This window comes from Mobula hypostoma, chromosome 10, assembly GCF_963921235.1.
Source record: "Mobula hypostoma chromosome 10, sMobHyp1.1, whole genome shotgun sequence".
Taxonomy (NCBI): domain Eukaryota; kingdom Metazoa; phylum Chordata; class Chondrichthyes; order Myliobatiformes; family Myliobatidae; genus Mobula; species Mobula hypostoma.
In genome coordinates this window covers 44382476-44409997 of record NC_086106.1, presented here as the reverse complement: position 1 = coordinate 44409997, position 27522 = coordinate 44382476, and the positions used below count along the sequence as shown (strand labels likewise).

General features: G+C 42.9%; 1 protein-coding gene across 1 annotated transcript; it reads left to right on the top strand.

The window, feature by feature from the left end:
- The first annotated feature begins 171 nt into the window (after nucleotides 1-171).
- On the top strand, nucleotides 172-26033 carry LOC134353294 (terminal nucleotidyltransferase 5C-like). Its single transcript, XM_063061329.1, has 2 exons — nucleotides 172-207; nucleotides 24503-26033. Exons 1-2 carry the CDS (start codon nucleotides 192-194, stop codon nucleotides 25699-25701), a joined length of 1215 nt encoding a protein of 404 aa, XP_062917399.1. The 5' UTR covers nucleotides 172-191; the 3' UTR covers nucleotides 25702-26033.
- Nucleotides 26034-27522: the final 1489 nt, after the last annotated feature.

Genomic DNA, 27522 nt, shown 5'->3' with positions numbered 1-27522 from the left:
AAGTAATGACCTGCAAACCCTGCCAGAGTTGATGTGCATCCCACACTGCCTCTCATCTCAATTGGAATTGTTGCTTTTCTCCAAGATAGCTCTCTGTAAGTCACAGCCGGCCTTCTTGTAAAGTACTGGATCACCAAACTTGAATGCCACAGACCTAGCCCGCAGCAGACCTCGAATCTCCTGTTTCATCAATGGCTTTTGATTCAGGTATGTACAGTATATTCTCAAAGGCCCACACTCATCCACACAGGTTTTAATGAAGTCAGTGACAACTGTGGCAAATTCATTCGGACTCAAAGATGAATCTCTGAATACAGTCCAGTCCACTGATTCAAAGCAGTCCTATAAGTGCTCTTGCACACCTCCCTTGTTCATATTTTCTTGCTCCTCACTACTGGTGCTGCAGTCTTCAGTCTCTGCCTGTACTCAGGAGGTAGAAATACAGCCGGATGATCAGACTTTCCAAAGTGATGGCATGAGATGGCACAGTAAGTGTTCTTGATGGTGGTATAACAGTGGCCAGTGTGTTGGGTCCTCTGGTTCCATGTGATATGTTGGTGATAATTATTTAGAGAATTTTTCAAGGTGGCCTGATTAAAATCCTCCAAGCTGACAAGGGAAAGCATCAGGATGTGCTGTTTCATGCCTGTTGATTATATCGCTCAATTCATCTAGAGCCTTCTTGACATGGGCTTGAGGTGCACTGCTACCCAGATGATGGCTCAAAACTCCTGTGGCAGATAAAATAGACAACTCTTGATTGCTAGATGTTCGCGGCTGAGTGAGCAGGACCAGGACAGAACCTGTTTCCTCTTGCCTTCTCAAATATATACTTCAACAAGAATGCTGATGGTAAAAGTTCACCAGCAGCAAAATAACCTCCAGCTTCCCATAACGGTAAATACTCAGTAAGACTACTGGAAGCAGTGGCAGATGTCCATAAGACACAGGAGCAGAATTAGGCCATTCAGCCTATCGAGTCTGCTCCACCATTCCATCATGGCCGATCCCAGATCCAACTCAACCCCATACACCTACCCTCTCACCATATCCATTGATGCTCTGACCAATTAGGAAGCTATCAAATTCTGCTTTGAATATACCCATGGACTTGGCCTCCACCGCAGTCTGTGGCAGAGCAGTCTACAGGTTCACCTCTCTTTGGCTATAAAAATTCCTCATTACTTCTGTTCTAAAAGTTCATCCATCAATTTTGAGGTTGTCCCCTCAAATTCTGGATATCCTCATATTCCACAAAACTGACACCCAATAAGAATAACTGTGATGGGTGGATGCTGCAACTATTTGGTTTCGCTTGAACAAATAGACCCAGACTCAGTAGTTCCTCCAAGACTCACTCCATTGTTAATACAGAGAAGAAGATAGAGAGTTGCGAGAAATGTTTTATATCATACACTACCTACGCCACTAATAGGTAGAGTTAAATTAAGCAACCCCTCATAGTCTACACCACCGAATATACTTAGCAATGTTAAAAGGCCTGAACAGATTAGATCCTAAGAAACTGACAGAAGGAACATGAAACGTGATCCCTGAAGCAGCCAGTCAACCGTGGACTGGGTAGGGTGGAGGTCCTTGGCGTCAGTTCAGCTGCTCAGCCCGAAGGTGGGACCCAGTTGAGTGGTCTGCCCAAGAAAGGACTTTCCCACCCTTATAGCACTATCGCCACCTCCCAGTCCAGCTGGAAAGGGCTAGGCATCCAATCCGACACTTACACGACCCTAACTTGGGCCAATCCAAGTCCAAGCCACGTATTAAGCCAACATACATTCTCCACACCTGCAAGTACCACGGTCAGGTGACCTTTAACAACCAGCCTTTGCCCCCTCAGGGACAATGCATCCTATTAATCTTACAACCAAACAATGTGAAAAAATATTCTTTAGAGACAAGGTGATTAATTACTTTTACACAGATCAGCACTTTTAGCATGCTCTCAGGCATGTTATCTGGTAGACCAGAGTCACATATTCTTCTCCCCTTGTCTAGTATCAAGGGTCAATCTGCCCAACAATATGTCAGGCCCACAAATATCTAATTATTAACCGTTTCCTTGCCGTGCCAATTTTCATAGCCACACATCTCACCCATACACTATACACTTACCTATACACCTCACCAGAGCAAACATCCTCTCCACATCTACCTTATATGGCCCTCTCAATGTTCAACAGGTTTCAATGAGATCCCCACACATTCTTCTAAATTCCAGTGAGTACAGGCCCAAAGCTGCCAAACACTTCTGATATGTTAACCCCTTCATTCCCAGAATAATCCTCGTAAACCTCCTCTGGATTCTCTCCAATGACAACACATCCTTTCTGAGATATGGGGCCCCAAAACTGTTGACAATACTCCAAGTGCTGCCTGACTAGTGTCTTATAAAGCCTCAGCATTATCTCCTTGTTTTTATATTCTATTCCCCTTGAAATAAATACCAAGATTGCATTTGCCTTCTTTACCACAGACTCAACCTGTGAATTAACCATCTGAGACTTGCATGAGGACTCCTAAGTCCCTTTTCACCTCTGATGTTTGAATTTTATCCCCATTTAAATAACAGTCTGCATTATTGTTCCTTTTACCAAAATGCAATATCATACATTTCCCAACACTTTATTCCATCTGCCACATTTTTTGCCCATTCTTTGAATTTATCTAAATCCTGCTGTAATCACATTGCTTCCTCAGCACTACCTACCCCTCCACCTATCTTTATATTATCCGCAAACTTCGCTACAAAGGCATTAATTCCACCATCTAAATCATTGACAAACAATGTGAAAACTAGCGGTCCCAATACTGACCCCCGAGGAATACCACTAGTCATTGGCAGCCAAACAGAAAAGGCCCCCTTTCTTCCCACTCTATGCCTCCTGCCTGTCAACCATTCTGCTATACATGCCAGTATCTTTCCTGTAACACCACAGGATTTTATCTTGTTAAGTAGCCTCATGTGGGACATCTTATCAAATGCCTTCTGAAAATTTAAAAGTAAGTGACATTCACTGCCTTTCCTTTGTAACAAGCAGGGTGGACTTTCTCGAAGAACTCAAACAGGTTTTTTAAGGTAACATTTCCCTTTATAGAAACCATAGAACATAGAATAGTACAGCACAGTACAGGCCCTTCGGCCCACAATGTTGTGCCGACCCTCAAACCCTGCCTCCCATATAAGCCCCCACCTTAGATTCCTCCATATACCTGTCTAGTAGTCTCTTAAACTTCATGAGTGTATCTGCCTCCACCACTGACTCAGGCAGTGCATTCCATGCACCAACTACTCTCTGAGTAAAAAACCTTCCTCTAATATCCCCCTTGAACTTCCCACCCCTTACCTTAAAGCCATGTCCTCTTGCATTGAGCAGTAGTGCCCTGGGGAACAGGCACTGGCTATCCACTCCTCTTATTATCTTGTACACCTCTATCATGTATCCTCTCATCCTCCTTCTCTCCAAAGAGTAAAGCCCTAGCTCCCTTAATCTCTGATCATAATGCATACTTTCTAAACCAGGCAGCATCCTGGTAAATCTCCTCTGTACCCTTTCCAATGCTTCCACTTCCTTCCTATAGTGAGGTGACCAGAACTGAACACAATACTCCAAGTGTGGCCTAACCAGAGTTTTATAGAGCTGCATCATTACATCGTGACTCTTAAACTCTATCCCTCGACTTATGAAAGCTAACACCCCATAAGCTTTCTTAACTACCCTATCCACCTGTGAGGCAACTTTCAGGGATCTGTGGGCATGTACCCCGCTCCTCCACACTACCAAGTATCCTGCCATTTACTTTGTCCTCTGCCTTGGAGTTTGTCCTTCCAAAGTGTACCACCTCACACTTCTCCGGGTTGAACTCCATCTGCCACTTCTCAGCCCACTTCTGCATCCTATCAATGTCTCTCTGCAATCTTTGACAATCCTCTACACTATCTACAACACCACCAACCTTTGTGTCGTCTGCAAACTTGCCAACCCACCCTTCTACCCGCAGGCAAGCCAATTCTGAATCCACCTGGCCAAACTTCCCTGGATCCCATGCCTTCTAACTTTCTGAATAAGCCTACTGTGTGGAACCCTGTCAAATGCCTTACTAAAATCCATATAGATCACATCCACTGCACTACCCTCATCTATATGCCTGGTCACCTCCTCAAAGAACTCTATCAGGCTTGTTAGACACGATCTTCCCTTCACAAAGCCATGCTGACTGTCCCTGATCAGACCATGATTCTCCAAATGCCTATAGATCCTATCTCTAAGAATCTTTTCCAACAGCTTTCCCACCACAGACGTAAGGCTCACTGGTCTATAATTACCCGGACTATCCCTACTTCCTTTTTTGAACAAGGGAACAACATTCACCTCCCTCCAATCCTCCGGTACCATTCCCGTGGACAACGAGGACATAAAGATCCTAGCTAGAGGCTCAGCAATCTCTTCTCTCGCCTCGTGGAGCAGCCTGGGGACTATTCCGTCAGGCCCCGGAGACTTATCTGTCCTAATGTATTTTAACAACTCCAACACCTCCTCTCCCTTAATATCAGCATGCTCCAGAACATCAACCTCACTCATATTGTCCTCACCATCATCAAGTTCCCTCTCATTAGTGAATACCGAAGAGAAGTATTCATTGAGGACCTCGCTCACTACCACAGCCTCCAGGCACATCTTCCCACCTTTATCTCTAATCAGTCCTACCTTCACTCCTGTCATCCTTTTTTTCTTCACATAATTGAAGAATGCCCTGGGGTTTTCCTTTACCCTACTCGCCAAGGCCTTCTCATGCCCCCTTCTTGCTCTTTTCAGTCCCTTCTTAAGCTCCTTTCTTGCTTCCCTATATTCCTCAATAGCCCATCTGATCCTTGCTTCCTAAACCTCATGTATGCTGCCTTCTTCCTCCTGACTAGCTTTTCCACCTCACTTGTCACCCATGGTTCCTTCACCCTACCATTCTTTATCTTCCTCACCGGGACAAATTTATCCCTAACATCCCGCAAGAGATCTCTAAACATCGACCACATGTCCATAGTACATTTCCCTGCAAAAACAACATCCCAATTCACACCCGCAAGTTCTAGCCTTATAGCCTCATAATTTGCCTTTCCCCAATTAAAAATTTTCCTGTCCTCTTTGATTCTGTCCTTTTCCATGATAATTATAAAGGCCAGGGAGCGGTGGTCACTGTCCTCCAGATGCTCACCCACTGAGAGATTTGTGACCTGAGCCGGTTCATTACCTAGTACTAGATCTAGTATGGCATTCCCTCTGGTTGGCCTGTCCACATACTGTGACAGGAATCCATCCTGGACACACTTAACAAATTCTGCCCCATCTAAACCCTTGGAACTAATCAGGTGCCAATCAATATTAGGGAAGTTAAAGTCACCCATGATAACAACCCTGTTATTTTCGCACCTTTCCAAAATCTGCCTCCCGATCTGCTCCTCTGTATTTCTGCTGCTACCAGGGGGCCTATAGAATATCCCCAGTAGAGTAACTGCTCCCTTCCTGTTCCTGACTTCCACCCATACTGACTCAAAAGAGGATCCTGCTACATTACCCACCCTTTCTGTAGCTGTAATAGTATCCCTGACCAGTAATGCCACCCCTCCTCCCCTTTTTCCACCCTCTCTATCCCTTTTAAAGCACTGAAATCCAGGAATATTGAGAATCCATTCCTGCCCTGATGCCAGCCAAGTCTCTGTAATGGCCACTACATCATAATTCCATGTATGTATCCAAGCCCTCAGTTCATCACCTTTGTTCCTGATGCTTCTTGTCATGCTGACTTTGACTCATTTTTTCATTAGTCCTCAGGAACCCGGAAACCTCATCCTTAATAATGGACTCCAACACTTCACCAACCACTAAGGTTAGGCTAACTGGCCTATAACTTCTTTTCTTTTGCCTTCTTCCCTTCTTAAAGAGAGGTGTGACATTTGCAATCTTCCAGTCCTCTGGGACCATGCCAGAATCAACTGAATCTTGAAAGATCATGACTGATTCATCCGATATCTCTTCAGCAACCTCTCTCAGACCTCTGGGATGTAGTCCATCTGGTCTAGGTGACTTATCTACCTTAAGACCTTTCAAGTTTGCCTAGCGCTCTTTCCTTTGTTATAGCAGTGACACTCACTCCTGCTCCCTGACACTCATAGACCTCTGGCATACGGGTAGTGTCTTCCATAGTGAAGACTGAAGCAAAGTACTTATTTGGTTGTATTTTAAAACCTTCCCAACCATCCAACTTTCCACTCACTTTTGTTACCTTTTATAGCCTTTCCTTCGGCTTTTATACAGTCCTTAACTTCCCTTGGTAGACATGGTTGCCTACCCCTGCCATTTGAGAATATCATCTTCTGTGGGATGCAACTATCCTGTGCTTTGCGAACTATTTCCTGAAATTTCTATCGTCTGTGTTCTGCTGTCATCCTCGCCAGTATCCTCCTCCAATCCACCTGGTCAAACTACTCTCTCATGTCGCTGTAATTCCCTTTCTTCCATTGCGATACTGATACATGTGACCTATGCTTCTCCTTCTCTAATTGCAGTATGACTTCAATCATATTATGGTCACTGCTTGCTCTGGGTTCCTTTATATTAAAGTGACTAATAAAATCTGTGTTATTAAACAACACCCAATCTAAGATAGCCTTTCCCCAAGTAAACTCGAACACCAACTGCTCTAAAATGACATCTCATAAGCTTTCAACAAATTCCCCCTCTCACGATCCAACACCAGCCTGATTTTCCCAATCCCTTTGCATATTGAAATCCCCCATTACAATTGTGACAGTACCCTTATTACATGCCCTTTCCAGCTCCCTTTGCAATCTCAACCCCACATCTTAGCTACTATTTGGAGGCCTAAGTATGATTCCCAGAATTGTTTTACAAACCATAATAAGGCCATAAGATAAAGGAGCAGAATTTGGCCATTTGGCTTATCAAGTCTGTTCCACCATTTCATCATGGCTGATCCACTTCCTCTCAGTCCCAGTCTCCTGCCTTCTCCCTCTAACTCTTCATATACTGACAGATCAAAATTCTATCAACCTCTACCTTAATTATACCCAACAACTTGGCCTCCACGGCTGCCTGTGGCAACAAATGCCACAGATTCAGCACTCTCTGGATAAAGAAATTCCTCCTCCTCTCCATTCTAGATGGATGACCCTCTATTCTGAGGCTGTGCCCTCTGGTCTTTTATTCCTCCCGAAATGAAAGCTATTATTGTATTTGCCTTCCTCCGACTGACTCAACCAGCAAATTAAACTTTCGGGCAGGGGTTCCTACTGGAGTCCTCAGTTACTGGTTGGGGTCCATGGCATATAAAGGTTGGGAAGCCTGATATCGGGAATCCTGCATGAGGACTCCCAAGTCACTTTGCACATTGGATTTTTGAATTTTCTCTCCATTTTTATTTATTCTACCAAGGTGCTTGACCATACACTTCCTGGCACTGAGTTCCATCTGCCACTTCTTTGCCCATTCTCCTAATCTGTCTAAGTCCTTCTGCAACCTCCCTGCTTGCTCAACACTATCTACCCTTCATCTTTTCTTTGGATAGTCAGCACATTTAGCCACAATGATATAAATTCCTTCATCCAAATCGTGAGAAGAGTGATCCCAACACAGACCCCTGTGGAACACCACTAGTCACCTGGTAGCCCAACCAGAAAACTCTTTTATTCCCACTCTGCATCCAGCCAATCAGCCAATGCTCTATCCATGCTAGCATCTTTCCTATAATACCTTGGGTACTTAACTTGCTAAGCAGCCTCATGTGTGGCAGCTTGTCAAAGCCCATCTGAAAATCCAAGTGCACAACTTCCACAGGCTCTCCTTTGTCTATCCTGATTGCTGTTTCCTCAAAGAATTCGAACAGATTTGTAGGCAAAATTTCCCCTTGAGGAAACCATGTTGACTTGGGCCTATTTTATTATGAGCCTCCAAGTACTCCAAAACCATATCAGTAACGATCAACTCCAACATGTTCCCAACCTCTGAGGTCAAACTAACTGGCTTATAATTTCCTTTCTTCTGCCGCTCTCCCTTCTTCAAGAGTGGAGTGACACTTCCTATTTTCCACTACTGCACAACCATACCAGGATCGCATAATTCTAGAAATATCATTACTAATGCTCCACAATCCCTTTAACTACCTCCTTCAGGACACTGGGGTGTGGACCATTAGGTCCGAGTGACTTATCTATCTTCACAGTTTTCAGTTTCCCAAGCAGCTTCTCACTTGTAATGGCAACTTCACTCCTTTCTGCCCTTTGACATCCTCGAAACTCCGGCATACTGCTAATGAAGACTGATGCAAAATATTTGTTCAGATCGTCAGGCCCCATTACTACCTCTCCAGTATTATTTTCCGCCAATCCAAAGTAGGACCATAAACACTGGAGAAGACCAGTCACAACGTCATCACGAATACCAATGGGTGGTCCCTTTCCGCTGTCTGCATTTGTGCAAACCGACCACGTGGTCACCCTGACCAAACCCTCTATATGGTAACCTTGATCAGTCCCTACAGATTTGGATGTAGCCTCCTGTAAATCACCCAATGTCCCCTGGCCTTGATTAGTCCCTGCAGATTTTAATGTAGCCTCCTGTAAATCACCTCATGTCCCCTGGCCTTGTGCCTGTTCTTCTGGCAGGGCTGAGTGTAACACTGAAGTTAGACATAGGATTAATTTCTGCCCCTCTGCTTCATCGAAACTGAACTATCCTGTGCTGCTGAATATGCTGAAAAGCTCTCGAGGATCATCTCCCAGCCCACACTTTGGTAGAGTCACAGCTGTAGAACTCAACTGGGCCATGTACAGTATGTCAAAACGGTATAATACTGTGTCACAGCCAATCCTCCTGGCTCTGCTGTCTCCTGAACTCTTTCCATTACCACAGGTGCCATTGGGCCAGAGGTGTTTAAGGCTCCATCCCCTCTTGGAAAAATCCGTAAGGATTTTCCCCAACAATCCACCCTATTATGGTGCATTGCTTCACATGCTAAATCATGCCCTTCTACATCACTATCATAGTCAGTCCTCGCACCAATTGCACACGTCACTCGTCTCTGAGCTGAGTAAATGCACACGTCACTCGTCCCTGAGCTGAGTAAACGCACACGTCACTCGTCTCTGAGCTGAGAGTAAACGCACACGTCACTCGTCTCTGAGCTGAGAGTAAACGCACACGTCACTCGTCCCTGAGCTGAGTAAACGCACACGTCACTCGTCCCTGAGCTGAGTAAACGCACACGTCACTCGTCCCTGAACTGAGAGTAAACGCACACGTCACTCGTCTCTGAGCTGAGTAAACGCACAAGTCACTCGTCTCTGAGTAAACGCACATGTCACTCGTCTCTGAGCTGAGAGTAAACGCAGACGTCACTCGTCCCTGAGCTGAGTAAAAGCACATGTCACTCGTCCCTGAGCTGAGTAAACGCATACGTCACTCGTCTCTGAGTAAACGCACACGTCACTAGTCTCTGAGCTGAGAGTAAACGCAGACGTCACTCGTCTCTGAGCTGAGTAAACGCACATGTCACTCGTCCCTGAACTGAGAGTAAACACACACGTCACTCGACTCTGAGCTGAGTAAACGCACACGTCACTCGTCTCTGAATAAACGCAGACGTCACTCGTCTCTGAGCTGAGTAAACGCACACGTCACTTGTCTCTGAGCTGAGTAAATGCACACGTCACTCGGCCCTGAACTGAGTAAATGCACACGTCACTCGTCTCTGAGCTGAGTAAACGCACACGTCACTCGTCTCTTGAGCTGAGAGTAAACGCACACGTCACTCGTCTCTGAGCTGAGAGTAAACGCACACGTCACTCATCCGAGCTGAGAGTAAACGCACACGTCACTCGTCCCTGAGCTGAGAGTAAACGCACACGTCACTCGTCTCTGAGCTGAGTAAATGCACACGTCACTCGTCTCTGAGCTGAGAGTAAATGCACACGTCACTCGTCTCTGAGCTGAGAGTAAATGCACACGTCACTCGTCTCTGAGCTGAGTGTAAACGCACACATCACTCGTCTCTTAGCTGAGTAAATGCACACATCACTCGTCTCTTAGCTGAGTAAATGCACACGTCACTCGTCTCTGAGCTGAGTAAACGCACACATCACTCGTCTCTTAGCTGAGTGTAAATGCACGTCACTCATCTCTGAGCTGAGTGTAAACGCACACGTCACTCGTCTCTTAGCTGAGTAAATGCACACGTCACTCGTCTCTGAGCTGAGTGTAAACGCACACGTCACTCGTCTCTTAGCTGAGTGTAAATGCACACGTCACTCGTCTCTTAGCTGAGTAAATGCACACGTCACTCGTCTCTGAGCTGAGTAAACGCACACGTCACTCGTCTCTTAGCTGAGTGTAAATGCACATGGCACTCGTCTCTGAGCTAAGTAAATGAACACATCACTCGTCTCTGAGCTGAGAGTAAATGCACATGTCACTCATCTCTGAGCTGAGTGTAAACACACACGTCACTCGTCTCTTAGCTGAGTGTAAATGCACACGGCACTCGTCTCTGAGCTAAGTAAATGAACACATCACTCGTCTCTGAGCTGAGAGTAAATGCACATGTCACTCATCTCTGAGCTGAGTGTAAACGCACACGTCACTCGTCTCTTAGCTGAGTGTAAATGCACACGTCACTCGTCTCTGAGCTAAGTAAATGAACACATCACTCGTCTCTATGCTGAGCTAAATGTACACATCACTGGTCGCTGAACTGAGAGTTAACTCTGCAGATTTTCGATCTTGGTGTGGTTGGTGCTGCCTTTCTTCTCAGCTACTGATTGCTGCATGACATTCATGGCAGTTTGTAAATCTTGACACTGTCTTTTCCATTTCTCTATTTGTCTGTTTACTCTCCTCTTTACGTGCTCACTCTGAGCCTGAATCTGACCTCAAGTGGATCAAATTTGCCTGACTCAGCTCCTAAAGAATGTCATTTTCTTTCCTCTCTCTAGCTCAGTTCTCTCTCTCTCTAACTCTTCCCTACACTTACACAATTCCTCTGCCAGTTTCTGTTTTCCTCTTTAATTTCAATTAGGTCTTCCAGCATTCATCCCATTAGAACAGCTTTTTTAATCCTTTGTAATTCCTTTGATTTCTTTTTACTAACTGTTTGCTACAATACATCCCCAGGGTCCCTGACCCTCCGCTCTCAACCTTTCCTATCCACTCCTCATAGTCAGGCCATTTTCTTAGTATATATCTATGGAAGTAATCTCTCCAATCCACCAAAACCCCTGGGTTCTTTCCTCTCCCCATTTTAATATTCTAACCTAATGGGTGGTTCAGCTTGTAACTAGGGTCCCAGACCTTGATTCTTTCTTTTCGAGCCCTCCCAGGGACACCAAACTCTGTTGAATATTATCAACTGATCTTGGTTAGGTAATTTGTGATGCAACTCTTAATTAATCAAAACTTACACTTTATTGTCTTTGCACAAACATCAATGTAACCATAACATTGCCAAAAACATAAAATATGAATTCCACAGTTCCCCCTGTACCAATACTCACTCAGGCCATTTCTCTAATTGGCCAAACGATTAAACCATTTTCTCCCAGCCCCTGATATGGGGTTCTTCTTACAATAGTCTCTGGTGTTCTCACCACTTTTCATTTGAATCCTTTCATTCTTGTATTCTTTCCTTATCAGTTCATATGTTGCAATTCAATCTCATCGGCTCAAGATCACCTGACTAACTTGTGTCAGATTTCCATTGGATGTTGCCAAGGGCTACCTAACTTTGTGCCTTCTGTGACTTCTTTAGTTCTGATTAACTCTAGTTCAAACTAGTCAAACCGGATCACCCAGACATTGGGCCAAAGTAACAAGATTACCTCTGCACACCTGCCATTGTACACAACACACAGTTCATCTGAGAATGGTCTCAGGTTTAGCAGATCATCAACAGAAACTCTTTGTGGCCATATTCAATTGCTCTGATTAAGTTATCCCAGAGCAAGAATCAGTTCATCTTACAGTTCACAAAATGGAGGGTACAGAGCAGCTGCAGAAAATGGCATATTCCATTCCTTCAAGTACATGGCAACATCAAAGACATCTGGTTTGTGTACTTCCACTGTCCTTAACCCAGTCGAGTTTGATGTTTCCTTCCATATTTTAACTCATTCATAGCCAAAAAGAGGGGGTACAGAAAAGGGTCACAATGATGCTGCTCATATGGGAAGGCTTGAGTTCTCAGGTGAGATTTACAAGACTATAAAACCATAAGATATAGGAGCAGAATTAGCTCATTTGGCCCATTGAGTCTGCTCTGCCATTTCATCATGGCTGATCCATTTTCACTCTCAGGCCCAACCTTTTGCCTTCTCCTTCATGTCCTGACCAATCAAGAATCTATCAATCTCTGCTGTAACAATACCCAATGACATAGCCTCCACAGCCACCTATGGCATTGAGTTCCACAGGTTCACCACTCTATGGCTAAAGAAATTCCTCCTCATCTCCATTCTAAAAGGAGGCCCCTCTATTCTGTGCCTGTGTCTTCTGGTCTTAGACTCCTCCACCAAAGGAAGCATCCTCTTCCATCCACTCTATTGAGACCTTTCAACGTTCAATAGGTTTCAATGATGTCACCCCTCATTCTTCTGGATTCCAGAGAGTAGCCATTCTTCATATGATAAGCCTTTCAATCCCAGAATCATCTTTGTGAATATCCCTTGTACCCTCTCCAGTTTCAGCACATCCTTTCTAAAATAAGGGGCCCAAAACTGCTCACAATACTCCAAGTGAGGCCTCATACAGTCTCAACATTACATCCTTGCTTTTATGTTCTGGTCCTCTTGAGATGAATGCTAACATCACATTCGCCTTCCTCTCCACAGACTCCACTTGCAAATTAACCTTTAGGGAATCCTGAACCAGGACTGCCAAGTCCCTTTGTGGCTCAGAGTTTTGAATTTTCTCTCCATTTTGAAAATAGTCCACACTTTTATTTCTTCTACCAAAGTGCATGACCGTACACTTCCCAACACTGTATTACATCTACCACTTTTTGGCCCATTCTCCTAATCCAAGTCCTTCTGTAGCCTCTCTACTTCCTTAATACTACCTGCCCCTTCACCTATCTTCATATTGTCTGCAAACTTGGCTACAGTGCCGTCAATTCCATCATCCAAATCATTGACATATAACGTAAAAAGAAGTGGTCCCAACACAGACCCCTGTGAACACACCTGTCACTGGCAGCCAATCAGAAAAGGCTTCCTTTATTCCTACTATTTGCGTTTTGCCAATATGTCTTTGCTTTATTCATGTAATCTTTCCTGTAATACCATGGGCTCTTAACTTGTTAAGCAGCCTCATGTTTGGTACCTCCTGAAACTCTAAGTATACAACGTTCACCAATTCTCCTTTGTCTATCCTGCTTGTTATTTCTTCAAAGAATTCCAACAGATTTGTCAGGCAAGATTTTCCTTTAATGAAAACATGCCTATTTTATCATTTGCCTTCAAGTACCTGAAACCACATCCTTAACAATTAACTCCAACATCTTCTCAGCCACTGAGGTAAGAACCTAATTTCCTTCCGTCTTTATTTTCTTCTTGAAGAGAGGAGTGACGTTTGTAATTTTCCAGTCCTCCAGAACCATTCCAGGATCAATTTATTCTTGAAAGATCATTACTAATGCCTCCCCAATATCTTCAGCTACTCCTTCAGAACCCTACGAGGTATACTATTGGGTCCAGGTGATCCATCTACCTTCATCCCTTTCAGTTTCCCGAGAACCTCCTACCTGGTAATGGCAATTTCATACACTTCTGTCTCCCGACACTCTAGAACCTCCAGCATACTGCTCGAGTCTTCCACAGTGAAGACTGATGGAAAATACTTACTCAGTTCAGCTGAAATTTCCTTGTGCCCCTTTACAACCTTTGCAGCAACATTTTCCTACAGTTCAATAACTATTCTCGCCTCTTTTTTACTCTCTGGAGAAACTTTTGGTATCTTCTTTAATAATACTGGCCAGCTTACCTTCAGAATCCATTTTTTCCTTCTTTATGACTTTTTTAATTGCCTTCTTTAGGTTTTAAAATCTCTAACTTCCCACTAATTTTTGCTCTAATATATGTCCTCTCTGGCTTTTCGGTTGACTTTAACTTGCCAGCCACAATTGTATCATCAATTGTGAGAGAGTTAGATATGGCCTTTGTGGCTAAAGGGATCAGGGGGTATGGAGGGAAGGCTGGCACAGGGATGATCAGCCATGATCATACTGAATGGCGGTGCAGGCTCGAAGGCCGAATGGCCTACTCCTGCACCTATTTTCTATGTTTCTATCATCCATTTACAGTATATCTTCCTTTTTGGGATGTATATATCCTGTGCCTTCCAAATTGCTCCTGGAGATTCAAGATATTGCTGTTTTGTTGTCAACCCTGCCAATGTTCTTTTCCAATCAATTTTGGTTCGCTGTTCTCTCGTGACTCTGTAAATCCCTTAACTCTACTATAATACTGATATATCTGAATTTAGCTTCTCCTTCTCAAATTTAGTGTGAATTTGTTCATATGATGTTCACTCACCCCTAAGGGTTCCTTTACCTTAAACTCTCTAATCAATTCCAGTTCATTGCACAGCAGAATCACCGACCCCTAGTGGGCTTGAACCTGAGCTGTTCTCAAAAGTTGTTTCAGAGGCATTTTAGAAATTCGTCTTGGGATCCAGCACTAACCTAATTTTCCCAATCTATCTGCATATTGAAATCCATGATTATTGTAACATTGCCCCTTTGACACACATTTGCTGTTTGCCATTGTAATTTGTAGACCACATCTTTACTAGTGTCTGGGGTCTGTATAAAATTCTCATCAGGGTCTTTTTACCCTTGCAGTTCCTCAGTTCTACCCACAATGATTCAGCACCTTCTGATCCTCTTTCTAATGATTTGTTTTGATTTTTTTTTACCAGCTGAGCTATGCCAGCTGCTCTGTCTACCCGCCTGTCCTTTTGATTAAAGTGTATACTTGGCTGTTAAGCTTCCAGTTATAATCTTCTTTCAGCCATGATTCAGTGTTGCGCACAACATCATACATGCTAATTTGTAACTGTGCTGCAAGTTCATCGACCTTATTCCGTATACTGTGCGCATTCAAACTTAACACCTTCAGTCCTGTATTCACCCTTTTTGATTTTGTCCGCCTTTTACATTGCGACTCATCCTGTTGACAGCAATTTTGCCCTATCGTTAGCCTCTCCTTGCTGGGAGTTTCACTACACACTGCCTCGGTTTGTAAACCAACTACCCCATCCACACTGCTATCACACTGCCATTGATCATCCCCCAATCAGATTCAAAAGGCTGGGATGGTTTACACTGGAACAAAGAAGCCAGAAATATTTTTGTTCATACATAGCTTGGAGTGGTTAGATAGTGGACGCAAGCCTCAACTACTTCGGATATGACCTTATTCTTTATACTGACCTTATTTGGCTGCTGAAGTTTGGCAGGACCTTTTCTTTGTCTCCATTATAGAGGACTGAAACCAGATTTTTCTCAGGTATTAAATAGTAATGCAAAAAATTGTGCACAACGTGTAAGCAGGAAATAGTTAATTAATCTGAAAAATATATTCAAAATCAAAATGATTAATTGTCAAATAACTGGAAAATTAGTGGTTTCAGTCCTTCCATGATAGATATATATGATACAATGGTTTTTAAGACTCATCCACGATTTCAAACTTTTTGTGTTGAGAATTTGATATTATTTCTGAAAGAAAGACATCTATATGCATTTTGTATTTTACAAAGATATGCAAAGAGCTTTCTAACCATTATGCCACAGTACAGTTAACCATCGCCTTCCCTATCCTGGAGTTTTCAATGAATACCTCCTCGGCAATAAGTTAGCCATATGGTACGAGTTAGTCAGCCCTAATAACTTTGACCATTGAACATAATACTGTAGCATAAGCTGTCATCTTATTGAAAAAAAATGATGGCTGTGTTGGAACTGGTGAAATTCATGTAGTAAGGCCAATCTGAGGTTTGTTTAGCATTGGGAAGTCGAGAGAAATCTGAACTTGGCATCTGACCTGAAATCTAATAATGACATCCCGTGCTCAAAGTAATTTTATCTTAGTAGTGATTACAATTTCTAAGTTTACAGCACTTGGATATTATAGTGCAGTGTTGTAATGTGATGACTACCTATGAACATAATTTTAACATAGAACATTACAGCATAGTACAGGCCCTTCAGCCCACGATGCTGTGCTAACCTTTTAACCCCAAGATAAATCTAACCCTTCTCTCCCACATAGCCCCCTATTACTGCACCCGTGCAGAACAATCCATGTACTCTGCACTCTCTGACATCCTCCCTAGAGCTTCCTCCATTACCCCTCCCCATCCGTGCAGAACAATCCATGTACTCTGCACTCTCTGACATCCTCCCGAGAGTTTCTTCCAATCACCCCTCGTATTAGCCATTTCCGCCCTGGGAAAAAACGCTCTCTCTATCTGCTAGATCTATGCTTCCTGTCATTTTGTATAACTTTATTAAGCCACCTCTCATCCTCTCTCCAGAGAGAAAAGCAGTGAAAATGCGGAATGTTGCAGTTTAAATTGGTCTGAGTGAAATGCAGTGAAGCTGTAAATTGGTAAACAACAGGAATTCTGCAGATGCTGGAAATTCAAGCAACACACATAAAAGTTGCTGGTGAACGTAGCAGGCCAGGCAGCATCTCTAGGAAGAGGTGCAGTCGACGTTTCAGGCCGAGACCCTTCGTCCTGACAAAGGGTCTCGGCCTGAAACGTCGACTGCACTCCTGTAAATTGGTGTATCTTTTAATAAGAGGTTTTTTTAAATGGAAAATAGAAGTGGATATGATGTGTTTGAAAGCTGTTAAATTCAAAATCGGTAAGACCAGAAGACCCTGAGATACAGGAGCAGAATTGCCCCATTAGCTAGTTTTGAGAGGGGTAGCAACAACAACAACAACAACCTTACACTCAACATTAGTAAGACCAAGGGATTGATTGTGAAATTCAAGAAGTGGATACATACCAGTCTTTATTGAGGGATGGGAAATAGTGAGCAGTTTCATGTTCCTGGATGTCAGCATCTCTGAGGATCTATCCTGGGTCTAACATATTGATACAAATACGAAGACATAATGATACGAATACAGCCCCTATATTTCATTAGGAGATTGAGGAGACTCTGTAAGTCACTGAAGACTCTCGCCAATTTCTACAGATATTCCAAGGAGAGCATTGTAGCTGGTTGCATCACTGACTGGTATGGAGGAGCCACTGCACAGGATCGGAAAAACCTGCAGAAAATTGTAAACTCAGCCAGCTCCATCACGGGCATCAGTCCCCCCAACACTGAGGACACCTTTAAAAGGCGATGCCTCAAAAAGGTGGCATGAATCATTACGGACCCCCATCACCCGGGACGTGCCCTCTACTCATTGTTACCATCAAGGAGGAGGCACAAGAGCCTGAAGCCATGCACTTAATGTTTCAGGAACAGCTTCTTCCCTCCACCGTCACATTTCGGGATGCACAATGAACACCACCTCAGAAATTGTATCTTCTTTTTTTTGTTCTCTTTCTGTGTTACTATTTAATTTAATGTTGTTCTAATATACATTTGCACTGTATTGCTGTCACAAAACAACAAATTTCATAACATATGGCTGGGATAGTAAACCGGATTCTGATTCAGATTCTGTTCGACCATTTGATTATTTAATTTCACCCTCAACCCCATTCTCCTGCCTTCTCCACATAACCTTCGATGTCTTTACTAACTTCCGCTTATATACACCCAATTACTTGACTTCCACAGTCATCTGTGGCAATGAGTTACACAGATTCTCCATCCACTGGCTAAAGAAATTCCTCCTCATCTCTGTTCTAAGGGAATGTCCTGGCATTCTGAGGCTATGTCCTCTGGTCCTGGACCCTCACATTATTGGAAACATCCCCTCTACATCCATTCTATCTCGGCCTTGCAATATTCGGTAGAGTTCAATGATATTTTCTAAACTCCAGTGAAAACTGTCCCGGAGCCATCAAATGCTGCTCATACATTAACCCTTTTATTCTCAAGATCATTCTCGTAAACTTTCTCTGAATATTCTGCAAATCCAGCACATCCTTTTTTAGATTTGGGACCCAAAACTGCTCACAATACTCCAAATGGCGGGAGGAGAGCAGCGCACTGCACGCGTGCGCAGACCTCCGGTGAAAAATAATATTGTATCTGTTAAATAGGGACCGTGGACAATTCTGATTTGATGGAGAATGGACGTGAAAGCACAGAGGAACATCTGGAGAAATTTCTGAAACGCTCTTTCGCTGCTGTCGTTACTGCGCGGTCAGGAATCTTTCAGAGGGTAGGCCTCAAAATCCCCGGCTTTGTTTGCTGTTGGCGACCGAGGTTGAGATCGAATCGTTCAGACAAAGATGGCGCTCAGTACTTGGTGTCGGACAGCTGATCAGAGCTCGAAGTTTTCAGATGACTCAGAGTCGGACTATGGTCGGCATGGCAAGGAGAGTTCTTCCTTCTCCTGTCTGTGTGAGATGTGGGATATTTGAGAGACTTTTAATTTTTACTGTACTCATGGACTTCCTCATCAAGTTATGGTAGTGTTGCACTGTTGTAACTATATGTTATAATTATGTGGTTTTGTCAGTTTTTCAGTCTTGGTCTGTCCTGTGTTTTGTGATATCACACCGGAGGAAATATTGTATCATTTCTTAATGCATGCATTACTAAATGACAATAAAAGAGGACTACGTGTCTTCGTAATCTAAATGCAGTCTGAGCAATGCCTTATAAAGCATCAGTATTAAATCTTTGTTTTTATATTCCAGTTCTTTCACAATGAATGCTAACATTGCATTTGCCTTCCTTACTACTGACTCAAACTGCAAATTAATGTTTAGGGAATTGTGCATGAGTACTCCCAAGACCCCTTGCAACTCTAATTTCTAAATTTACTTCCTGTTTATAAAATAATCTATGCCTTTATTCTTTCTACCAAAGTACACTTCCCTACACTGTATTCCATTTGCCATTTCTTTGTCCATTGTGCTAATCTCTCAGAGCTTCTGCAGACTCCCCACATCCTCAACTCTACCAATCCCTCTACATATCTTTGTAGCTCCACAAACTTGGCCACAAAGCCATGATATTTGGCATTCAGATGATTAACACAAAACATGGAAAGTAGTGAACACAACACTGAACCCTGGAGAACACCACTAATCACTGGCAGGCAACCAGAAATGGTTCCCTTTATTCCCACTCTTTGTCTCCCGCCAGACAGCCAATCTTCTATCCATGCTAGTACCTTCCTAGTTTAGTCGCCTCATGTGTGGCACTTTGTCAAAGGCCGCCTGAAAATCCAAGTACAGAACATCCACTGCTTCTCCTTTGTCTATCCTGCCTGTTATTTCAGAGAAAGATGAGCTTCACTTGTCACATGTACGTTGAAACAGACGGTGGGTGAAATGCATTGTTTACATTAAATGAAGTCTGTAAGGATTGTGCTGAGCTGCCTGCAAAGTTCCATCACATTTCCCACAAATCACTAACCATAATCATACCTGTTTGGAATGTGGGAGGAAACCCACACAACTACATCTTCTGAGATATACTCAGAATATCCAGCCGTTGCTGCTACTATCATCTCTACTAGTGTCCCCTTCCAATCAACTTTGGCTTGCTCCTCTCTCATACCTCTGTAGTTACACTTGTTCCACTCCAAAACTCATAAATCTGACTTTAGTTCTCTCTCTCAAACTGCAGGGTGAATTCTACCATATTCTGATCACTGCTTCTTGGGTCTCTAAAAATAACCGGTTCATTACACACACCCAATCCCGAATTGCCTTTCCCTGAGTGGGCTCAACCACAAACTGCTCTAAAAAGCCATCTCATGGGCATTCTACAAATTACTTCTCTTGAGATTCAACACCAATCTGATTTTCCACATCTACCTACATAGTGAAATTCCCAATGCCCTTTCTGACGTGCCCATTGTAATTTGTCTCAATTTCTTGGCCCCTGTTTGGAGGCCTGTATATTACTCTTATCGGGGTCTTTTTACCTGTGCTATTTCTTAACTCTACCCACAGGATTATACATATTCTGATCCTATGTCACTTAGGATTTAGGGTTATTTCTTTACAAAAAGCCATCTCACCCCCTTTGCTCAACTTCCTGTCCTTTCAATACGATGTTTATCCTTGGACGTTCAGCTGCCAGCTGTGATCTTTGAGCCATGTCTCAGTGATGACCACAAATTCATACCTGCCAATTTCTAACAATATTACAAGATCATCTATCTTATTTCATATAGTGTGTGCATTCTAATATAACAACTTCAATCCTGTACTCATCACTTTCCTTTTCAAATTTGTTTCTATGTTGCTTGAAGTTAAATTTCTTATCCCTTTCTAAACTTTGTGTCTTATTCTGGATATGTCAGTGACCTTTCCTGCTCTCTCCTTCCCCTTTATTTTATCCTCACTTGTCCAAGCTGTTGAATCCCCCCTACTTTGAACAGCTCCCTCCTTCTCCAATCATGATACCAATGTCCCACAAATTCAAACCCTCTGTAATTGTAAATGTTACTCCATTCTTTAAGAAGGGAGGAATGCAAAAGGAAGGCAATTATAGACCAGTCAGCCTAACCTCAGTGGTTGGGAAAGTGTTGGAGTCCATTATTAAGGATGAGGTTTGGGGTATTTGGAGACTAATGATAAAATAAGTCAAAGTCATTATGGTTTCTGTTAAGGGGAACCTTGCCTGACAAATCTGTTAGAGGGCTTTGAGGAAATAACAAGCAGAGTGGACAAAGAAGAGGCAGTGGATGTCATTTACTTGGATTTTCAAAAGGCATTTGATAAGGTGCCATACAAGAGGCTGCTTAACAAGGTAAAATCCTATGTGTTACAGGAAAGATACTGGCATGGATAGAGGAATGGCTGACAGGCAGGAGGCAGTGAGTGGGTTATAAAAGGGGTTGGTTGCCAGTGGCTAGTGATGTTCCTCAGGGGTCAGTATTGGGACCACCACTTTTCATATTATTTGTCAGTTATTTGGATAATGGAATTGGTGATTTTGTGGCAAAGTTTACAGATGATACGAAGATAGGTGGAGGGGTAGGTAGTGCTGAGGAAGCAATGCGATTGTAGCAGGACTTAGACAATTTGGAAGAATGGGCAAAAAAGTAGCAGGTGGAATACAGTGTTTAAAAATGTATGATAATGCTTTTTGGTAAAAGGAACAATCGTGTGGACTATTATCTAAATGGGGAGAAGGCTCCTACATCAGAGGTGCAGAGAGACTTATGAGTTCTCATGCAAGACTCCCAGAAGGTTAATTTACAGGTTGAGTTTATGGTAAAGAAGCCAAATGCAATGTTGGCAATTATTTCAGGGGGAGTAGAATATAAACACAAGGAGATAATGCTGAACCTTTATAAGACACTAGTCAGGCCGCACTTGGAGAACTGCCAACAGTTTTGGGCCCCATATCTCAGAAAGGATGTGTTGTCATTGGACAAAGTCCGGAGGAGATTCACGAGGATGATTCTGGGAATGAAGGCATTAACAATGAGGAGTGTTTGGCACCCTTGGGCCTGTACTCACTGGAATTTAGAAGAACATGTGGGGATCTCATTGAAACCTACCATATGTCGAAAGGACACGATAAGGTGGATATGGAGAGGATGTTTCCTCTGGTGTGGTTATCCAGAACTCGAGGGTACAGCCTCAAAACTGAGGGTGACCCTTTAGAGCAGAGGTAAGGAGGAATTTTTTTTTTAGGTGGAGTAGTGAATCTGTGGAATGCTCTGCCACGGACTGCGGTGGAGGCCAAGTCCGTGGGGATATCTAAGACAGAAGTTGATAGTTTCCTGATTGGTCAGGTCAGCAAAGGATATGGCAAGAAGGCAGGTGTATGGGGTTGAGTGGGATCCAGGATCAGCCATAATGGAATGGCGGAGCAGACTCGATGAGCTGAATGGCCTAATTCTGCTCCTATGTCTTATGATCTATATATCTCAGATGACAATCCAGAGATTATTTCTTTTCAGTTCTAGCTGCTCAAATTTCCCCAATATAACCATAACAACTGGAACTTTCCCTTCCCACTTCAAATTCCTCTGTACATGACATTGAGATGTTCCAGACCCGGGCACTAGATAGACAATACAGCCTTTAGGACTCTCAAACCTTATGACAGAGAATTGTGTCTATTCCTCTGAGTATACTACAGTATCACCATTTACAATTACATTTCTCTGCTCTGCCCCCACTAGAATGGTTCCCTGAACTTGTGTCATAGTTTGGTTGCTCGTCCTTCACTCAGCCCCACACTCATTCTCACAAAGAGCAACAATATCTCACCTGTTGCAAAAGTTCAAGAGCTGAGGCCCCTCCAGCACTATCTCTTGGATCCCCTATCTTTCTCACTCACAATCACACTCTCTTGTCCCTGACAATTTGAAGTAGTAAATCTAATGGGTGAGACTGCCTCCGGAAAGTGTCCAGGTAACTCTCTCCCTCTCTGATGCATTGCAGTGTTTGAAGCTCAGATTCTGGATCATCAAACTGGAGCCTGATTTCCTCAAGCAACCAACACATGCTACTGATGTGGTCATCAGAAACCACAATGTGCAGCTACAGCACATCATGGGATGCTGCATCCTTACTTCATTTAATTAGTTGTAATTTGGTATTATTTTAGTTAAATAATATAAATAAAATAAAAACACTTACTTGTTTTCAATTGCTGTCATCTTTGGGTATTATGGCTCCTCAGCAAAGTTGTAGAAATAGTGAACACCAAATTAATTTTCAGAAAACTGGAATGTGACAGGGGTTAATGGAACCATTTTATGCTAAGGAGGGATGCTATCCAAGTAAAAATTCAAAGCTGTAAAAAGAAATTGGTTTTGACAGTTGCCAAGGAGATCAGTCAGAACATTCTGGTTACAGAGCCCCTTGTTGCTCACTGACCAGAGCCTGCCCAGCCTCAGGCCACCATTTGAGTTTGGAGATCAGCCTGTTCAGCCTGTGCCATTGCTGGGCCCTGACAGTGGTGAGTATGAGCAGTGAAATATTCATTTCCTGGCTTCTCAGTGACTGACTTTTACACTGCTGCCTGCCATTGTCCCTACAATACCCAAAAGGGTCCAGCACAAAAAAGGCCAATCAGGTTCAAGTTGGCTGTTTTCCCGATCTACATGAATCCCATTGACCTGTGTTAGGCCTGTATCCTTCTATGCCTTGTCTTCAAGTGTCTGTCTAAATGCATTTTAAATGTAATGATTCTATCCAATTCTATCCACTTCCTCTGGCAGTGAGTTCCAGATATCGACCACTCTCCTTTAAAGAATTATCTACCTCCACAACTCTGTGGGTGGGAAATTCCAGAGATTCACAAGCATCTGTGCATTTAAGTGCACCTCAGGTTTAATGCACATTTGGTTCTGATGTACTTCGGATTTATTGCACCTTGATTTGAAATCAACACCCGTTTTCCGCCTATTCAGGCCCCCAAATTTGACAAACAAACTGATAGAGGAGCTCTGCAGGTCAGGCAGCCTTTGTGGAGTGGAATGGACAATCAAGGCTTCAGTTCAAAACTATTCATTTGGATCATCTCTCCACAGAAGCTGCCTGATCCATTGAGTTCCTCTTGCAGTTTGTTCGTTGCTCCAGATTCCAGCATCTGTAATCTCTGGTGCCCCAAGTTTAATATCCATGTACTAGTGGGAACATCTCAAATTCTGCATTGCCATGTCATGTGAGACCCTCCTCTCCAAACCCCCACCGCCAAATGTCATGCTTCATTAAAAAATGAACTCTGGTTGCTAATCCAAAAACTTAACCACCCCCCCCCCCCCCCCCCCCCCGCCGCTGCTGCAAATGAAAGAAAATCTGCAGATTCTGTAAATCTGAGCAACGCACACAAAATGCTGGAGGAACTGAGTATCAGTCGACTGTACATTCTTTTCTATGGATGCTGCCTGACCTGCTGAATTCCTCCAGCACTTTGTGTATGTTGTCCCCATGCTATTGACCTCATCTAGTGATTATTGATGTATTATTCTAGATTGCCAGCAGATATTTACTGCTACCTCCCTCCCCAGGAATCCTCAGGCATGGATATTACCAGAAAGCAAAGTCAAACACTGGTCCTGAACATAAACAAGAAGAATTTGGAAAGATCTTTCTACACTGATGAGCTTTCATAAAATCCTGCACTTATGTCTAATCATCGGCACTGACAGGATTCTCTGCTCCTGTCACTACATATGCTGCTTGGTCTGCTGACTGATTTTAGTTTTACTAGGTTTTGTAAAAACAATAATCACAAAGTAGGATTGGAATAAACAAACACTTACCTGGAATGTTACTTACACCACACATTTATTGTCTTTACTTTGTAGACAAAGAATTACTAAACCACATCATGGATGCAAGTTTTGACCGGAGATTCAACACACTTAGCTGGCAACAAATTCAGAGCTTGGACCAAGTCTTAACAGAAGTAATACCAATTCATGGAAGAGGCAATTTTCCCACCCTGGAAATAAAGCCGAAAGACATAATTTATGTTGTGAAGGATCGGCTCGAAGAGAATGGGATTATGGTTCATGACATTCGACTTAATGGCTCCACAGCAAGTCACATCCTTGTGAATCAAAATGGAACAAGTTATAAGGATCTTGATGTTATCTTCAGAGTTGAATTGGTTGGGGAGGAAGAGTTCCAGTTGGTAAAGACAGTGGTATTAGATTCTCTCCTGGACTTTCTACCTCAAGGTGTTAATAAAAAAAAGATCACAGGACTTACTCTGAAAGAGGCCTATGTTCAGAAAATGGTTAAAGTTTCCAATGATCATGATCGGTGGAGTCTCATCTCCTTGTCTAACAACAGTGGGAAAAATGTTGAGCTAAAATTTGTTGATTCCTTGCGTCGCCAATTTGAATTTAGTGTAGACTCTTTCCAAATAATTCTAGATTCACTGCTATATCTTTTCAACTGTCCGCAAGACACTATGACAATGGAGTCTTATCCAAATGTTGTAGCAGAGAGTATGTACGGGGATTTCCAGGAAGCAATGGATCATCTGAAGTACAAACTAATTGCTACTAGAAACCCTGAAGAAATTCGAGGTGGGGGTTTGCTTAAATACAGTGATCTCCTTGTTCGAGAATTTAAACCAGCATCTGATGCAGAGATCAAAAGTTTGGAGCGTTACATGTGCTCGAGGTTTTTCATTGATTTCCCAGATGTATCTGAACAGCAAAGAAAAATTGAATCCTACCTAAGGAACCATTTCATTGGGGAAGAGAAAAACAAGTATGATTACCTGATGACTTTGCACCAAGTTGTGAATGAAAGCACTGTCTGTCTGATGGGACATGAGAGAAGACAGACATTGAACATGATCACCCTTTTGGCTCTTAGGGTGCTAGGTGAACAGAATATCATACCGAATGCTGCTAATGTCACTTGCTACTATCAGCCTGCCCCTTATGTCAGTGACCGGAGCTTTAGTAATTATTACATAGCACATGGACAGCTCCAGCTTGCGTCTCAGCCCTATCCACTCCACATCAATATGCAGACTGGTATGGTTTAGTTTTAAAACAAATTCAAATATCAGACTTTGAACTACACCCAGGCTTTTAAGTCTCAAAGAGCTGAAGGAAGAGGAAGGCTGTAACCGATTCTGTTGATGACTGAGGATACACGCCAATTTCTGGGTAACCCACATTTAAGCTGGGCTGTAAATGGATGACCAAACTACCTGTATATGTGTGTGTGTGCCACATTATAAATTTAAATGCTCATTTGGTAAGAAATAATCTCAGAACTGATTAAGCACAGACAGGATTGTAATAGCAGGGAATGTTTTTTTTTCTATAAACTGTTAAACCAATACAGACATAGAAAGATATGTTATTAACTTAAATTAGATCATCTGAATTACAGCCCTTTGTACTTGTGTTTTGGTGATTGTGGTTAAGATCACAAACACTTTTCCAGTGAAAGTGTAGTTACCAAAGTGTATCAGTGATCAGAAATACTGAGTGCATTGGGAATAACCACTTTATACTTGAACTGTTGTGGTTATATAATAGTAACTTGCAACACCAAGTGCATGTAGGAATAATTTTCCAAATGTGAAATGATGTGACCAAGAAATCATTTATTAACCAAAGAGTCTTTGAAAATAATGCATCATCCAAGTGCCTAAGCTATGTTGATAGGTCTTTAAAGCTAATTGAATAATCATTTCAGGACATGCCATTTGGACTGCGACAGTAGCTTACAAAGTCACTGCCCTTGTGATAAAAGCTTACAGTTCAGAATTCAGTACACCAGGGGTCCCCAACCTTTTTCGCACTGCGCACTGGTTTAATAGTGACAATATTCTTGCGGACTGGCCGGGGAGGGGGTAGGGTTGCCAACGGCCAAGAGTAGCAGTCAAATACGTTGTGTTTACCCATAATAAGACTACAATGACCATGAAGTCTTGCGCGGGCACCATTACGCATGCATGACCTTCGGATGCGTGTACCTGCCGATTCTGTGCGGCGGCGGCGGGATGTTAAATCACGACCGGAATATCGGTGATAAGTGGCTAATACGCTCAATTTCGTTTCTAAAAGGGTTTATCTAACGAATTTAATATTAAACACACAGCGCATATTTTCCTCGCATGAATATAGTGATAAGTCAATTATCAGGGGAGCTTGAAGTGTTGAACAAATTTCCAGTTGAAGTGGCAGAAGCAGGTTCGATATTGTAATTTAAAGAAAAATTGGATAGGTATATGGACAGGAAAGGAATGGAGGGTTGTGGGCTGAGTGCAGGTCGGTGGGACTAGGTGAGAGTAGCGTTTGGCACGGACTAGAAGGGCAGAGATTGCCTATTTCCATGCTGTAATTGTTATATGGTTATATAAGTGAATAGCATCATAACATTTTAAGTAACGTTTGGGTATTAAACACACAGCACATATTTTTCCCGTATGAACATATAAAATCATTGCAACACACCAATATCGCTGAATCATTGGGAACCCTGGGCTTGTTTTCCTGCAACAGGACGGTCCTATCGAGGGGTGATAGGAAACAGCGATACTCGAACGGGGTTCCTTCTGTCCAGTCTATTCCGCAATTTAGTTTTCGTTGCATTCATTGCAGAAAACTCCGCTTCGCAGAGATGTGATGTTGGAAATGGAAGTAACGTTTTCAGTTCTTTCGTGGCTATCTCAGGATATTTAGCCTTCAGTTTGATCCAGAATGCCGGCAGAGATGTTGTCAAAAATACTTTTCAGCCTGTTGTTATTTGCAAGCTTAAGGAGTTGATCTCCTTCCCGCGCTGACATGGATGATGCGCAGGTAATGACCTCGCATGCGTAATAGCTCAACAGAGCGTTACAGGGAATGAGGAA